At 51.9% G+C, this 16,831-nt stretch overlaps 1 protein-coding gene across 3 annotated transcripts; it reads right to left on the bottom strand.

The window, feature by feature from the left end:
- Positions 1–3,990: 3,990 nt before the first annotated feature.
- AGT (angiotensinogen) lies at positions 3,991–15,709 on the bottom strand. Of its 3 annotated transcripts, none has more exons than XM_065547576.1 (5): positions 13,936–15,709; positions 11,626–12,484; positions 7,552–7,819; positions 5,809–5,953; positions 3,991–4,791 (listed from the first exon to the last, which is right to left on the bottom strand). In XM_065547576.1, exons 2-5 carry the CDS (start codon positions 12,479–12,481, stop codon positions 4,603–4,605), a joined length of 1,458 nt encoding a protein of 485 aa, XP_065403648.1. In that variant the 5' UTR covers positions 12,482–12,484; positions 13,936–15,709; the 3' UTR covers positions 3,991–4,602. The 3 variants fall into 3 exon arrangements, with proteins under 3 accessions (XP_065403648.1, XP_015299181.3, XP_045247767.2); XM_015443695.3 differs by having other exon boundaries at positions 11,626–12,612; positions 15,672–15,709; XM_045391832.2 differs by having other exon boundaries at positions 15,672–15,709.
- Positions 15,710–16,831: the final 1,122 nt, after the last annotated feature.

Here is a 16,831-nt window from a genome sequence, read left to right as displayed (position 1 = left end):
GAGGAGCGAGGTATCTGGAGCGTATTAACCAGCCTGCCTGTATAAAGAGGTTGTCAAGGCCAAGGAAGGAATCCCCAGAAAGGAGCAGGTAGAAAAAAGCCCCAGAGCAAAACGGGCCTGAGAAAAGTGTGTCCAGAGTGGAAAGACGTGGAGGGTGGGGGTATGGCCCCAGCAGTGGAGCCAAATTTACCTGATGTAAAGGGCTGCCCTGAAGCTACCTCACAAAACATAGACACAAGCCTCGAAGGATGACACTCTCTCCACCTAACTTCCTGTTTTTAATTTTAGCTGCAGGGTGTACATGTGCAGGTTTGTTACATGAATATATTGTGTGATGCTCAGATTTGGGCTTCAGTGGAACTCGTCACCCAAATAGTGAACATAGTAGTGAGTAGATAGTTTTCCAACCCTTGACCTTCTCTTTTCCTCCCCTTTTTAGAGTCTCCAGGATCTGCTGTTCCCATATTTATGGCCCAATGTGTACCTAGTGTTTAGCTCCCCCTTAAAAGTGAGAACACGTGGTGTTCGGTTTTCTGTTCCTGCATTAATTCATTTAGGGTAATGGCCTCTGGCTGTATCCATGTTGCTGCAAATGACATGATTTCATTCTTTTTTATAGCTGCATAGTATTCCATGGTGTATATGTACATTTTCTTTATCCAGTCCACCACTGATAGACACCTAGATTGATTCCATGTCTTTGCTATTGTGAGTAGTGCTGTGGTAAACATCAGTGCATGTGTCTTTTTGGTAGAATGGTTTATTCTCCTCAGGGTATATATGCAGTAATGGGATTGCTGGGTCAATGGTAATGCTATTTCTTTGTTCTTTGAGAAATCTCCAAACTGCTTTCTACAGGGGCTGAACTAATTTACAATCCCAGCAACTGTGTGTGTGTGTTCCCTTTTCTCCTCAGCCTCACCAGCATCTTCTGTTCTTTCGATTTTTTAATAGTAGCCATTCTGACTGGTGTGAGATGGTATCTCATTGTGGTTTTGGTTTTCATCTCTCTGATCATTAGTGATGTTGAACATTTTTTCATATTTGTTGGCCGCTTGTGTGTCTTCTTTTGAGAGGTGTCTATTCATGTCCTTTGCCCACTTTTTAATGGGGTTGTTTTTGTTGATTTGTTTAAGTTCCTTGTGGATTCTAGATCTTAGACCTTTGTTGGATGCATAGTTACTAATATTTTCTCCCGTTCTTTAGTTCATCTGTTTCCTCTGTTGGTAGTTTCTTTTGCTGTGCAGAAGCTCTTTAGTTTACTTAGTACCGGTTGTCAATTTTTGTTTCTGTTGTGTTGGCTTTTGAGGACTTAGTTATAAACTCCTCACCTGGATCCAGCTAACTTAACAGAAGAATGAGACTACTCAAGTTCAGGGGTGTGGGCCCTGAGACCCCTACTCTCTTGAAGTGATACAGTCATTGACATGTTTATGGGTCCATCAGAGTCACTCAGAACATCTCTGATCATTGTGCAACTTTAAAAATTGTGTGGGGTAAACATGTCCACACAAAAACCCACACATGGGTGTCTATAGCAGCTTTATTCACAATTGCCCAAACTTGGAAACAACCGAGATGTCCTTCAGTAGGTGAATAAATAAACTGTGACACATCCAGACAGTGGCATATTATTTAGCAATAAAAAAGAAATGAACTATCATGAAAAGACATGGAGGAACCTTAAATGCATATTACTAAAGTGAAAGAAGCTAGTCTGGAACGGCCACATACTGAATGATTCCACTGTATGACATCCTGGGTGGGAAAGGCAAAGCTATGGAGAAGATGGGAACAGGATCGGTGGTTACCAGTGGTTAGGAGGGAAGGAGGGATGAATAGGAGGGACACAGAGGATTTTCAGGGCAGTGAAACTCCTGAAAATTGTCTAAACCCAGAGAATGTACAACACCAAGAGCCAACCCTAATGTAAACTATGGACGTTGAGTAATAATGATGTGTCAGTGTAGGTTCGTGGGTTGTAAGAAATGGACCACTCTGGGTGGGGGATGTCAATAGGTGGGGAGACTGGAAGGGAGTAGAGGGTATATGGGAAATTGCTGTGTCTTCCTCTCCGTTTTGGTGTGGGCTTAAAACTGCTCTAAAAAACTAAAGTCTGCTAGAAAAAAAAATCACATGGAATGGTATTCAAATTCACCATACACGATTCAAAACCTTCAGTCCATGTTTCAGTAGTTGGAATTTTTCAGATTTTAGGAAGGTAAAGTGGCCCATATAGTGTATATCCCATAACACCCCCAGGGGCTTCCGGAATAACACCTTATAATCACACGTACACCTTTGTGCAGCAAATTGAGGAATATTCACACTATCAATTTTTTCTTCTGAGGATCTTAAACAGCCTGATGTCTGTCCCCATCAGGTTTTACTGCCAAGTGCGTAAAAAAAATCTTTCCATTTTTCAAACTAATTTCCTCAGAGACTGTTCAAAGCATCCCCTGACCATGGTCTCATGCGCAGCTGAAATCTCGGATTGACAGTGATTGTAGTTGCTGAGTAATTGCCTAGTCTAGGAGACAGGCACTTGCAACTCCAGGAACACTTAGAATTTAGTGAAAAAATGTTTCAGAGAAACTGACCTGTGGAATGAATTTTGTGTGTGTGTGTGTGTGTTAAGTAACCTGCAAAATGTTAGTATTTTGTATCTTTCTAATAGCTGAGAGATCTATCCTGACCCAGCTTCCCATTTACAAGTGCACAGAGAACAGCGGGAGAACAGTGCTGGTTGGCAACTTCATACTCCTAGCGACTTCCAGAAGCTGAAGCCGCCACTAAGTAGAAGAAATTTGGTTCGTCGACTGCCAGCTGCATTTTAAAATAAAGTCACAAACTTAAATGCTCTATTTTTCCAGCACTTGGCTGCGCTGTCTCAGGTCATTACAAGCAACTTCCAAGCCTGGACCTCCCGTAAAATTGCAGATTCTGACTCTGTAGGTCCAGGAGGGGCGTGAGAAGCTGCCTTCTAACAAGCTCCCAGGGCAGCTGCTGCCACTGCAGGTCCAAGCGCCACACTTTGAATAGTGAGACCTTAAGGCACTTCTGCTCTCTGTACTTCCAGTTCTCCTGAGAAACTTGGCGTCCTGCAGCTGTTTTGGAGAGTCCATGTGTGCCAGTTCTACCCACTTTGAGGGCAGAACAAGCCAGGAAGCGCTGAGAGTGGGACTGGAGGGTAACTGAATAAAACTGGTGACGGGGAGTTACAACGAAGCAACTAAGGGCACTGCTGTCACCGACAGAATCCCCTCATCTTGACATCGAGCTAGGGAGATGTGTTCAAAATCAGGGGAAGACTCTCGGAAATGTGAGGGGAGAAGCCAAGATTTGTAATCCCCGTGGCAGATTTCACTTTCGTTCTGATCAATAGCTAACACATTGTACGGCTTGCTTATTTATTGCAATATGTATGGAAGGGAGGAAGATTGAGTGCCTTACACACATAGGTAGGACAGGATCACCATTGCTATCAGCTGATGGCCACGGGCCTGCTGGGTGCCTACCGCCTCCTTGGCTCTCCCCAAGATTCCAAACTGTGGGCCTAATCCCATCGAGGAGGAGCAGGTGGAGGCACTCAACAGATGGGGAAAAATGGCAAATATTTATTTGTGAAGATTTATTTCTCTACCTTCCACTCCCGGAGCACAATACCAGCAGCAGTCTGGCCCTGTGTCACCAGGATGGAAGAAGTCCTGTCCGCCTGGTTCCTTTCCCAGGTGCCATGTGGGGTATGGGGCCTTCCCTGTCACCCTCTTCCCACCCCCTGTCCATCACACAGATGGCCACCACTGCTTACCAATGGAAGTGTCCAGAGAAAAGCATCACCTAAAACTTCAAAGGACTGCTAAGTACTGGCTCAGGCTTCCAATGGAAATTCCGTCCAAAGTCCAGGAAAACACTTTGGTTTGCACAGTCTATCTGCTAAATTGTATACATCTGTTTGGCTGCTAAATGAAAGATAGAATTTTGGGAGGCTTATTGTTGCAAGACGTTTATTACTAACACAAAGGAGAAATAACCAGCTATGGTTTCCACATTCAAACAGAAATTCAGATGCTTGCATCTTTCACGTGTTGTTCAAAAAAATCACAAGCATCTGTGGAAAAAACTAAGCTACTGTAGACACTACATGGAGGTCATGTTCTTACATTCAAGACACTAAATACAAACCGAAGGCAATGCAAAAATGTATACTTTAATTTTAAAACCCAATTTTTGTTCTCAACTTGAAAAGGGAACACTTTTTTGTTTCACAAACAAGCTGGTCGGTTGGAATTCTTTTTGGAACGGTGGTCCCGCGCTAAACACTGGTTCTTGCCTCCCCACCCCCATTCTCTAAAATAAACCCAGCAACCTGGGAGGCGCATTTGTGCTGCCACAGGTTTCTTACTGCTCACTCCACGCAGCACCACTTAGACCAAGGAGAAACGACTGCTTTCCAGCTCGAAGTTGACTCATTAGAAGAAAAGGTGGGAGACTGGGGGTGACAAATCGCTGGTTTGTCCAGAGTTACTATCTGCCGCTGGCCTTCGCCTCAAAGGCCAGGGGCAGAGGCCTTGCCAGGCGCTGTGTTCTGGGGCCCTGGCCTCATGCTGGGCTCAGCGGGTTGGCCACACGGCCCAGGAAGTGCAGGGCAGTGGCACTTTGATCATACACAGCAAACAGGAATGGGCGGTCCAGGGTCACCTCCAAGAACTCAGGCCTGTTCAGCTGTCGGGTAGACTCTGTGGGCTCTCTCTCATCCGCTTCGAGTTCAAAAAAAATGCTGTTCAGCACCTGCAAAGCGGCAGACATCAGGGTCATTCTGAGGGCGCACTGGGTGACCCAGGGTGCTGAGGGCTAGAGGGCCGGGGAGGGCTCAGGACCTCTGTGATGTGCACTGTCCTGGAGGGAGACATTGTCCAGTCTGCCAGGAGGATGCACAGTGTATGCCTGCTGCTCAGTGTAGGCAAGGGTGTGTCTGTGTAGATGACCCTTACTCGGCCACAGTGGCCAAACTCACGTACCGGCTCCTCCCTACCACGCCCCTCACGTCCTCCCATCTTCACGTTCCGCCCGGCTGTTCCGGGCAGAATTCCTGGCTCCCTTGGCCATGGCCCACCAGTGCCAGGGCTTAGCTAACTTAGCACAGAGAGCTCATCCCGCTGGCCCCCGTAGGAACTTCCACTTTCTCCCCAGCACCGAGCACAGGGCCCAGAGCATCCAGGCGCATCCTTGGTAGCCACAGATGTGCATGGTGCCGCATGGCAGGGGACATTCTGTCTGCGCTCAACATTTCCCTAAAGAAGGGGCTGGACCCAGGGCACCAGGTCCAAGGGTGCTCACTCTCTTCATCCCGGTTTCAACTCCACTGCAGGATCCCTGGAGGACCCTGAGGCAAGGCAAGGCCGAGCAGGACCATGGAACACACTTCTAGCAGGAGGAGGCGGAGCAGGACATGGAACACACCCCCAGCAGGAGGAGGCGGAGCAGGACCATGAAACACACCCCCAGCAGGAGGAGGCGTAGCAGGCGAGACCATGGAACACACCCCCAGCAGGAGGAGGCGGAGCAGGCGAGACCATGGAACACACCCCCAGCAGGAGGAGGCGGAGCAGGGGAGGGATTTGCTGCTGTGCACCTGGAAAGCCTCACAATGCTCTGGCCACTTCTCTCCCACCTTTGGCCCTACTCTCCTCTCCCTCTTGCCCTGCTGGCCCCACCCACAGCCTCCTCTGTGTCCCTTCCATCCATGCCCCCCACCCTGTGAACACTCGGAACCCAGGTCAGGCACAGACACAGGCTCGCGCATACCTTCCCCACCCTGAGGTCGTCATTGCTCAATTTTTGCAGGTTCAGCTCGGTGCCCAGAATGGCGGGCAGCTCAGCCTGGGCAAGCAAGTCCTGCAGGTCATAAGATCCTCGCAGCACCAGTCGGGGCATGGTCAGGTGGATGGCCCTGGGGAGATGAGGCACAGTTAGGAAGGCTCCAGGCCACACAGAGAGGGCTCTCCCAGAGGCCAGGTGGGCATATGCTCCTTGTACCCAACCCTGACGACAGGGATGTTTGTCCCCCTCCCACCCAACTAGGTCATCCTCCCCCTTGGGGAAAATTTCAGCAAAACCTACAATAAAAAACGTTCATGTCATTTGAAATACTATGACAGGGACATAGAACATTTACCGATGAGGACCTAGGAATGGTTGTCCTTTGGTGCATTCTGTTTTTAGATTGGCTGCACTGAAGGTGTGTTACTTGGGTAATTTTAAAATGCTATTCTCTAAATAATGCACTGTGTCTTACTACTGCAACAGCAGTGTTCTTGATGACAAGACACCCATGAAAAGGAGGGAGACAGGAGGGTACAGTGTCAACTCGTGCTGGACACGTTGCTATGTCAACTCAATTGATCTTTGTAAGAGCCTCTTCCATCTTCTGGCATCCTTCAGAGCGCATGGACATTTCCAGTGATATATCAAGCACTTATAAGAGCTGACAGTACATCCATGTTTACAATGTACACTGCACTAGTCACAGCAGCTCAAAGGTGAAAGCAACCCACGTGTCCATTGATGGATGAGTGGATAGACAAAAGGTGGTAACCACATGCAAGGGAATATTATTCAGCCTTCAAAAGGAAGGAAATTCTGACACGTGCTACAACATGGGTAAACCTCGAGGACATCGTGGTGCTTGCCAGGAACCCAGGGGAAGGGAAAATGGAGAGTTAGTGTTTCAGCAGGGCAGAGCTTCGGTCTGGGAAGATGAGAAGGTAAATGGAGATGGATGGCGGTGATGGCTGCACAACAGTGTGAATGTGCCTAGTGCTACTGAACTGTGCACTCGAAAATGGTTACGATGGCAAATTTTGTTATGTATATTTTATCACCATAATTTTTAAAACATAAAAAGCATCCAGAGCTGATGTCAAGAAGCCATCGTGTCACTCAATGCCTGCCTCTGGGATCAGATTTCCAGGCCTTGATGATCTGGGGGGATGTGTAGGTTGAATCCAAGGCTCTATGGAAGGGAATTGCAGCAGGAAAGAGGTGCTAACGACACCTGTCCCCGCCCAGCCGCCAGCCGCCAGCAAGGACGTTCTGGAGTCAAGGCATGCTCCCTGAGAAGGCTCCACCCCCGCTCACATGGAGTCCAAACCCTCCTGGCAAGTCAGTTCCAAGAAGCTCTTGGATGCCACAGATGTGCTGTGTGTCAGGTGTGGGGCCAAAATGTTCCTCTCTCAGAGGGCGGATTGCAATGTATTCTTTCCCTCCAAAACCACCAAGCAAATATAAGCATAGAAAAAGCATTCTTCCTCCCCTGCTTTACCTTGCCTGCACCTGAAAGACAGACACTAACTGGAGAGCTGGGTGCTGGGTGGATGGAGAGCTGGTGGATAGACACACAGGCCGCCTGCCCAGCCCCATGCCACTGCGGCCCTGCCCTGCTCTGCACCCAAGGCTCAGTTCATGTGTGTCTACTCCCCACCCCACCCCCAGTGGGGGCAGAAGGACAGCTCGGCTCCCACATTCCAGGGGAGACCAGGAGGCTCCTACCGGGGAGACAGTTTCTTCATCCAGTTGAGGGAGTTTTGCTGGAAAGTGAGACCCTCCACCTTGTCCAGGTCAGAGGCGTAGTGAGGCTGAATCAGCAGCAAGCAGGCGCTCTCAGTAAAGGGCACTTGAGTCACTGAGAAGTTGTCCTGGGCGTCGCTCCAGTGCTGGAAGGTGCCCACGCCAGACAGCATGGGGACAGACACTGAGGTGCTGTTGTCCACCCAGAACTCCTGGGGCTCAGCCAGCAGGAAGAAGTCCCTCATCTTCCCTGAAATCCAGACAGGAGACGGGGAGGGAAGAGTCAGCCGGGACAGGGGCAGGGACGAGGGCTGGCAGACACCGAAGGCCCAGATCCTGCCCCTCTCCCTGCCACAGCCTCCTTCCCTGGCCCACCCCAGGCCACTCTGTATTCTCCTGGCCACAGGACCCCAAATGTAGCTCAAATCTTCCTGCAAAATGCAGCCATTTGAGTTCACTGAGGCAGCCCTAACTGCCACCTGCTGAAGACATGTAACATGCCAGGCACTGAACCGGAGGTTTGCGTCTGTCATCTTAAGGGACATATGCCACTGGTACCTGCCAGGTCAACTCAAACCTACATCTGTCCTGACACACAGGCTGTGATTTGACACACTCACTTTTTAAAAATTTTAAGAGATACTATTTTTTAGAGTGACTACGTTCACAGCAAAATCGAGCAGAAAGTACAAAAAGTTCCCATATAACTCCTGTCCCCCCACACACAGCCTTCCCCGTGATCAACATCTCACACCAGAGTGGCCCATTTATTGCAGTTGATGAACCTGCATTGACACATCCTCAGCACCCAAAGTTGATGGTTTTCTTTGGGGCTCCGTCCTGGTGTTTTACATTCTGTGGGTTTGCATGCATGTAGAATGACGCGCAGCCACCACTGCAGTATCCCACTGCTCCTAGAGGCCCCTGCTCATGCTCACTTTTTAATCCATGTCCAGCCGCAGCAGTGGCAGAGCCTGCCGGCTGTCCTGTGGCCCCCACCCTCCCCCATCACAGTCACGGAATACAGAGCTGGCCACGCAGGCTCCGCGAACGAGGGCTCCATTCTTCAGCAGCCCTTGCTACTGAGGAGACTCACAAGACCTCGCTGTGACGAATGGATTTGCACACTGGGCCCTGGGGGCAGGGGTGAGCCCTCTGTTCTCCCCACCCCCTGCTCCGCTCACAGGGCCATGGAGAAGACAGAGAACTCGGGAGAGCCCGGTGTGGGAGAAGGACACAAACTTGTGTGTGAAGCAGTTACCCGGGGTCTCTCCATGACGGCAGCTCGCCCTCTGCCTCGACCTTACACTAGTGCATCACAGGATGCCCTCGGCTGTCCTCCCACTCACCTTGAAAAGCCCATTTTGTGGTAGTTTTTAGGAGAAGAGGGTGAAATTGTATATGAGTTTGTCACAGAGCAGTCCTCTGGGCACGTGACGCTTGGGAGTCTGAGTAGAGATGGTTCAGAAACAGTGGGGTCTCCCTTTGTACTGAATTGGAGCTTCCAGCAGGGAAGTAGGGAAGCTGGGAGGACAGAACTGGCAGGTGGGAGCTGGGCATGGCTGTGCCTCCCCTGGGTCTGGGTCTTGTGAGAAGGCAGTGGCAGACCTGGCATATTCCTCGTCCTCAGTCCTCGGAGCACTCAGTCTCGGGAGGGCATGTGAGCGGGAAACTGCAGGATCCTCCTTGCACATTCCCTACAGGGACCTCGGTGCTGCCCACCCAGGCTAGCAAGGCTTTTAGTTTAGAGGGAGGAAAGGGACAATTCTTTTCTTCCAACAAACTAAACCAAAAAAAGGAAGCTGCTTCCCAAAAGATGTTGGAATTTGACATGAGAGTGGCTGCCCTCTTCCCTCTGTTCGTCTGACACACACATAGCTCACCATTCTCATCCGAAGGCTAGGTAAATCTCTCGAGCTCAAGTCAGCTGGCATTGTGGTAACTGCCGGGGCCAGCGTCCCATGCTCAGCAGCACAGCAGGTGCTGGGCAAAGGGTGCCCTGGAGCCCATCGGGCCCCAGATCCTCAGGTCCTCTCTAGTGGGACACATCTAGCTGCCTGCTGAGGTCATGTACATAGAACATCATTGCTAAAGGGGAATCTAGAGGTCCCGAGACAGCCCCCGATCTCCTCACTGGACAGGCCATGTGGGCAGGAAGGGGCTGTCTCCTTTCATGGAAACTGAGACCAGCAAAGGTTAGGAAGTGGGGCAGGGTCAGGGCAGCATGTGGTGGAGGCCAGGGAGGATGCCGGGCTTCCTTTGAGTCCTGATGTCACTGGTTTTTTTCTTCTTTCTCCTCTTCCTCATGGCCTGGCTCTGAGGTCTGGGTGAGGTGGATGGGCTGTCTTTCGAAGGGAGACCCATTTCAGATGCCACTGGCTTTCTTGCCTTTGCCTTCTGCAGGACCCTCCTTCTCAGTGAGCGCTCCTCCCAGCACTCCTCCTAGGTTCAGCAGGCTGAGCCCACGTGTCCCCGCTCTGCCCTGCACAGCGTGCTGCCACCCTCAGCCGGGCAACCCTCAGGCTGGCCTCTGCCCCTGTGACCAGTCAGTGCCAGGGCTGAGCAATCCCCCATCTATCACCTCCCCTGAACCCGCAACCTCAAGAATGTTGTCATGGTGAGAAAACCACCACGCGCCACTGAACCTCTTTCTCCACCGTCCTGTCTTTCACCGCCCGCCTGGCTCTCTGTCCCTCACGAGGTTACACATCTTGACGGAGCCTCATCAATGTCTCTCAGACACACCCCTCAGCCCCACCCCACCCATGGATTCGCCGAGCTGCTCCCTGAGCGCGTGTTCCCGTGACTGTGTGCCTGGACTCTTGCGTAACCTTCAAACAACCCTCCCTGCCTCCAGTCCACACACGGCAGGCTTCCGGGACGACCTCTGAACGAATGCGTCCCCATTCCCACACCTACCTGGCATGGCATTCAAAGTGTCTCCAGCTCTGCCCTCCACAGGCCCATTTTCTGGTTCAACACTCATGCCAAGCCAAACACCCCATCCTCATTCCTTGCCCCAAACTCTGCAGGCTGGGCCCATCATGCTTGCTCCTGGCTTCACCAGCCCTGTTCCCCTCACTGCCAGGTGAGGCCTGCTCTCCACTCCCCAGTGACCTCTGTCCTCTGAGGGCTCCGAGCCCTCCCTGAGTACCTTGTACAGCACGTTTCCCTGCAGCTCCATATCCTAGGCGTTTGCCCATTGACCTTTAAAAGCCTGGAGTCAGGGCCTCTACAACCCTCCTCTGGCCTCCTCTGAGATGCCAGGCTTAAAGTCTTACAAGTAGCAAATCCTCAATGAGTATTTGTTAAAAGAATGCTTTAAGCAATCTTTGGCTGGGTGCAGTGGCTCATGCCTGTAATCCCAACACTTTGGAAGGCTGAGGTGGGAGGATCGCTTGCAGCCAGGAGTTCAAGGATACAGTGAACAATGATTGCACCACTGCACTTCAGCCTGGGGGACAGAGCGAGACCCTGTCTCAATTAAAAAAAAAAAAAAAAACAAAAAAAAAAACAAAAAACCAACGATCTTTGTAGTACGGGTTTTCAGTAATGCCCCTCCTAACATGAAAGGGATTTAAGCAAGCCAATTGCTTATTTCTGCATAGGCCAGGGACCCCAGCTCCTGACCATCTCCAGAGACAAGAACCCGTACCCTCTGAGCGTAGAACTGGGCTGTGGGGCCAGGAGATGTGGGCTGAAATCCCAGGACCCCCACTGGTGGCAGTGCCATCTTGAGCAAGGCACTTTGTTTCTCCGAGTCTCTATTTCTTTACCAGTAAACAAAGGCACAAATACCTCTGCATCACATCATAAGGGGATTAAATGATGTAAGAAAAAGGATGTAGTGTAGTCGTGCATAGTAGGGCAGCAGGTCCGGGAGGTGGACATCCATCCAGGGACCCAGCAGAGCAGCCACTTCCCCACTCCTCGAGGGTGGCCACCAGGTATGTCCGCAGGGCTGCCCCTGCCCATCTCCAAGGCCTGACCTGCTGAGCTCAGCTATGCATTGGAAACTAAGTCCTAGGGCAGAGCCGGCAGAGGGGTTTGCCTTACCTTGGAAATGGACGTAGGTGTTGAAAACCAGGGTGCTGTCCGCACTGGCTCCCATCAGGGGGCTGCTAATCTTCCATCCTGTCACAGCCTGCATGAACCTGTCAATCTTCTCAGCAGCGACTTCCAGGTCTGTGAAGTCCAGAGAGCGTGGGAGGACCACAGGGGCATAGAGAGCCAGGCCCTGCACAAACGGCTGCTTCAGGTGCAGATCTGGGGCTGTGAAGAGGCCCACCACTGTGGACAACAGCAGCTGGGACTGGCCGTCAGCCCTGCCCTGGGCCACCAGCAGGCCCTGTACAGCCTGCAGGGCAGAGAGGACCTTGTGCGCATCCAGCCGGGAGGTGCAGTTCTCGTCCTTCCAAGGGACGCCCAGGATTGCCTGTAGCCTGTCGGCTGTGTGGTCCAAGGCTCCCAGGTAGAGAGAGGCCAGGGTGCCAAAGACAGCCGTTGGGGAGAGGATGGTGGCCCCATGGACCACGCCCCATAGCTCACTGTGCATGCCATATATACGGAAGCCCAAGAAGTTGGCCAGCATCCCGACCATCGCGGCTCTCAACTTGTCCTCGGTGTCGAGTTTTGCGGCGACCAGCACTAGCTGGTCCTGCAGGGCCTTTTCATCCACAGGGGACGTCTTGGCCTGTATCGGAACAGGTGTGAAGGTGGGATCTTTGGGCTTCCCAGCATTGGCCTTTGCCAGCTGCTCACAGGTACTCTCATTGTGGATGACGAGGTGGAAGGGGTGTATGTACACCCGGTCACCTGTGGCCAGGCCAGCCCAGGCCAGGAGGCAGAGGATGGTGGCCCTCAGGCTCACGCTGGCAGGAGCCATCTCGGACTGGGGTGCTCGCTTCTGCATACCCTGAAATATCATTTTGCAAAGGGTGAAAGGTGATTACTATTAACTGATCGTTAAGTGCCATCTAACCAGATTTTTCATTGTCTCAATATTCTCTGTCACCATTTAGCCCAGAATAAGTCCATTCATGTCTACAAAAAAAGAAAAGAAATGGATTCTAAGCTCCATGGAAAATATCTACATGATCCAAGTGCAAAATGCACCAATATAGGCTGAATCATGTCCTAACTCCCCCAATGGCCACAATGCATATGTTGAAGTCCTCAACCCCAGGACCTCAGAATGTGACCATTATTTGGAGACAGAATCTTTAAAGAGATGATTAAGTTAAAATGAGGCCATGAGAGTGAGCCCTGATCTAATATGACCTGTGTCCTTATGAGAAGGGGAGATGAGGACATGGACACACACAGAGGGAAGACCATGTGAGGACAGAGAGAGAAGACAGCCATCTACAAGGCAAGGATAGAGGCCCCAGAGGAAACCAACTCTGCCGATGGCTTGCTCCCGGGCTTCTAGCTTCCAGAACTGTGAGATAATACATTTCTGTTGTTGAAGCCTCCCAGTCTGTGGTACTTATGGCAGCCCAAGCACACTAAGACATGCTCCTGCCTGCGGCTGTAAGTTCTCTCCTAGAAAAACACATACGTGCCAATCAGTAGGTCTTTGCGGAGGCCTCCTAGACCCCTGAGATGCTCATTCAAGGGCCCTAGGGTGAGGGTTGGGAATGGTTTTCTCATCTCCTTGTGGTCCTAATATGCAGCCAGGATTGAGCACCACAGGCTCAACCCAAAGCCCAAGTATTTTTCCACGTGTCTCAACCCCAAAACCAGCTCTCAACCATCCCTCCATAGTGCTATCCCCTGCAGAGCCCCAAAGGCATGCACACCTAGCATGGTTTGCCCACTGATACTTGGATTCCTTAGATTAAAAAAATAAAAATTAAAAAAAAAAAAATTTCTCAGGTGGCTCTGATATGTAAGCAGGGTTTAGAACCCCTGCCTTAGACACGGGTCCGGCACCATGTTCTCTCAAAGGCCTTGCCACTGGGCTTCAGCCTCAGCTGCTGCAAATGAAGACTACCCCGAGACCCCAGAAGACAAGGTTCTTGGGCTGGCCCTGCTAATTCATTTCATCTGACTCTTCCTGATTGACGGGATGAACGTTGATTCTATTGATTCATTCAATTCTAACAGTTTGTACCACATCTCACTCATTTCTTGTGGAGGGGGTGTACTGCAATATCGTCACTGCTTAGCCTTTTCTGTCCCCCCAGGGCTACGCCAGGCTTCCTTGGAGCTGTAGCAGGTCATCACTGACTCGAGGCCACCTTGATGCCTAGATTTTTCTGCCTCACCTAAGCACACCCAGTCATTCTTCTTACATTAGCAGCTGGCTTCCCCCCAGACCGGTAACCAGCACCTGCCCTCAACACGGTGCAACTGCTGAAGTACCTGGTGTGTTTCGTTCTGCTTCAGTCATTCAAATGCCAAAGAGACTTTGACTTCTGACCTCAGCTACCGCCTCACCCCACTCCCCATGCGTTGACTCCATCCGCTGTTCTCAGGAAGAGCCTCACGACATGGAAAAACAGAACAGAAAACTCTCCCTGCTGCTTGCAGGCCTGTCTGTGCAGAGAAGCCTGAGCCACCAGTTCTCACCTAATCTAGACAGTCACATCACATCAGGTCGTCAGGGGAAACCTGTGGGAACCGACTGCTGGGAAGTCCTGCCTGACAAGCGCCACCTGTTCGGGGTTTGGATGGCGCTGGTCGGTGCAGCCCACTCACTGTGCTGCTCCTGCGCAGGTACCATCTCCAGAGACGCAATTCCTTGGGCCATTTTTAAGGCAGAGACTGTCGTTTGTTCTCAGTTGTGATCTGTGGCTGCTCCCTAGGCTGTTTCCAGGTCTGCACGCAGCCGCGTCCTGGGAGTAATGGTGCTCTGGGGTGGCGGGCCTGACACCCTTGCCTGGAGCGCCCCTCCGCCTTCTCCCCTCCTGCCCCTGCCTCTTTGCCAGCACCTGCCCCTTCTATGTCTCCCTACTTCCCCCAGGCTGAATGCTACAGGTGAAGATGACGGCTCACGCTCCCGTGGTGCCTGTCATTTGCAGGGCATCGTTCTTATATCAACCCCTCTGACCTCATCATAGTCCTCACCTTCCCTGAGGTTTCCTTGGTGCCGTATTTCACCCTGCAGCTTTCCCCACCACACCGGGCACTCTCAACTCTCTCATCTGGCTCCCCTTTTCCCTCCTTATAACCCCTGTACCATGTAGTTACGCACTTGTGCTGTCCAGCGTCTTTGTCTGTTTGCCCTGACGTGAATGTGAGCCCCGGAGCAGGGTTCCTGCTGCTATGTTTCCTAATACAGCCCACATTCCCAGGACAGTCCCCGGGACCTAATGCATCCTGGAGAAGTAGTTAATGAATTGGTTCCTGCTCTTTTCCAGAGGAACAAAGAGGTCCAGTGACTTGTGCAAAGTCACACAGCTGGGAAGAGACAGAACTAGGACTCAGAACCAGGCCCTCTGACTCTGTCATCCACAAGTTTAAGCACCAATCTACGCTGCCCTTGAATGAAATTGGAATCTGCCTTTTAGCTTATCCCAAAGCTTAGAAAGTACTTTCATGTTGTATTAGTTCTCTTCAGCTGCACCACAGCCCCTGAGAGAGGGAGCCCAGGCATCGTTACTAGTCCCATTTTATAGGTGAGCAAATCGAGGTTCAGAGAGATGGTGACCAGCCTGATGACACAGTCAGGGAATCTGTCTCGAGGGAGGGGTAGGGTGACCACTCTGGGGATCCCAGCTGGGGACTGACCGGGCCCAGCCCTTCCCTGTGGCCCCACTTCCTGTACAAGCCCTGCTGTTCCTCCTGATGGCAAGAGGACCTGGTGGACTCTTGACCATGATGACTCTGCTCCATCCCTGAGGACCCTAACTCTTCTCAGCCGAAGCAGGAAGACCTGACCATCTGGTCCTATTGCTAAGGAGGAGCAGCTCCTCCTGGGAGACCCCTGGGTGGGCACTGAGCGGAGAAAGCCTGCGTCCAGATGACTGGTCTTATGGGAGGGGAGAGATGCTTCAGCCATCACCAGTGCCCCTCCCGGCCTTTTCCTCCCGGCCCACAGCTCAGTTACGTCTGAGAGGGACAAGGCTGAGAAGGAGCTGAGGGGGCCCCCGGCTTACCTTCTGCTGTAGTACCCAGAACAATGGCAGCTTCTTCCCCTGGCCGCGTCATGAGGCCCTATTTATATCTGAGGGGTGGGGATGGAGCCGTTCCCAGGCTGCCTGTGCACAGGCTGGAGGGGGGTTACATCATGTGGCCAGACCACAGGCTGGCCAGAAAGACAGACGCCAGAAGGGACACTCACGCTGGGACCCCTTCCAGGAAGTCTTAGTGATCGATGCACAGTTTCACTGCTGAACAGAGTGAGCCGGTGCAGGGTCGAGTTACACATTTACCGAAGTTTGCAGGAGTGGGGGCCAAGGTTCCCAGAAACAGCAGCATCTCCCTGGGTGTGTGACAGCTTAAGGCCAACCGCCCAGACCTCCTGACCCAGCCCTGGGATGTGCCCCTAAGAGGCCACGGGGACATGCAGGCCGGAGGCGCGGAGGGCAGAGGGCAGGGGAGCGTCTCGCTCAGGCAACACGGGGGCCACTTCTGACCCTGCTGCCCGCTCATGGGATGTGTGACCTTCAGCTGCTCCCAACAGCCATTTGGCGCCTACCCTGTGCAAAGGCCTCTAATAGACACTGGGAAAAACACACGAGCAAGTGAAAAGTGCCTTCTGGTCGCTTCCAGTGTAGCTGGGGAGACTGTTAAACACCAACAGTAGCACAGCCAGATTAAAAGACACAAACGAAATGCCTTCAGGATGCAGAAAGCATTCACCTGTGCAAGCTGGCGAGGGGCGAGGGACAGATATCACTGGGCCTGCACCTGGAGGAGGAGCTGGTCTGACTTGGAAGCTGCAGAAGGGCTTTTCTGAGGCAGAGGCTTGAGTGACACTCACCAACAAGAGGGAGAGCATGGGGGGCGCGTGTGGGGGAATACAAGCAGGCCCGGGTACTGGGCAAGAGGGCTGCAGGAGACAAGCCCTGGCCAAACGGCTGCTGCTGCCTGGCCACAGGTTCTCACAAGCTTATGCAGTCACTGTCCTATTTCCTGCTGAGCCTCCGGGACCAAGGACTTCAGGCCGCACTCTCAAGGAGCTGGGGTTGACACCCATGCAGAAACCTGCTCCCCATCAAGATTGGGGGCCAGGTGCAGTGGCCCACATTTATAACCCAAGTACTCTGGAAAACTGAGGCAGGAAGATAGTTTGAGGCCAAGAGTTTGAGACCAG

Source organism: Macaca fascicularis, chromosome 1 (assembly GCF_037993035.2).
Source record: "Macaca fascicularis isolate 582-1 chromosome 1, T2T-MFA8v1.1".
NCBI lineage: Eukaryota > Metazoa > Chordata > Mammalia > Primates > Cercopithecidae > Macaca > Macaca fascicularis.
Note: the sequence above shows the minus strand (reverse complement) of the source record. Positions and strands in the feature narration are given on the sequence as shown.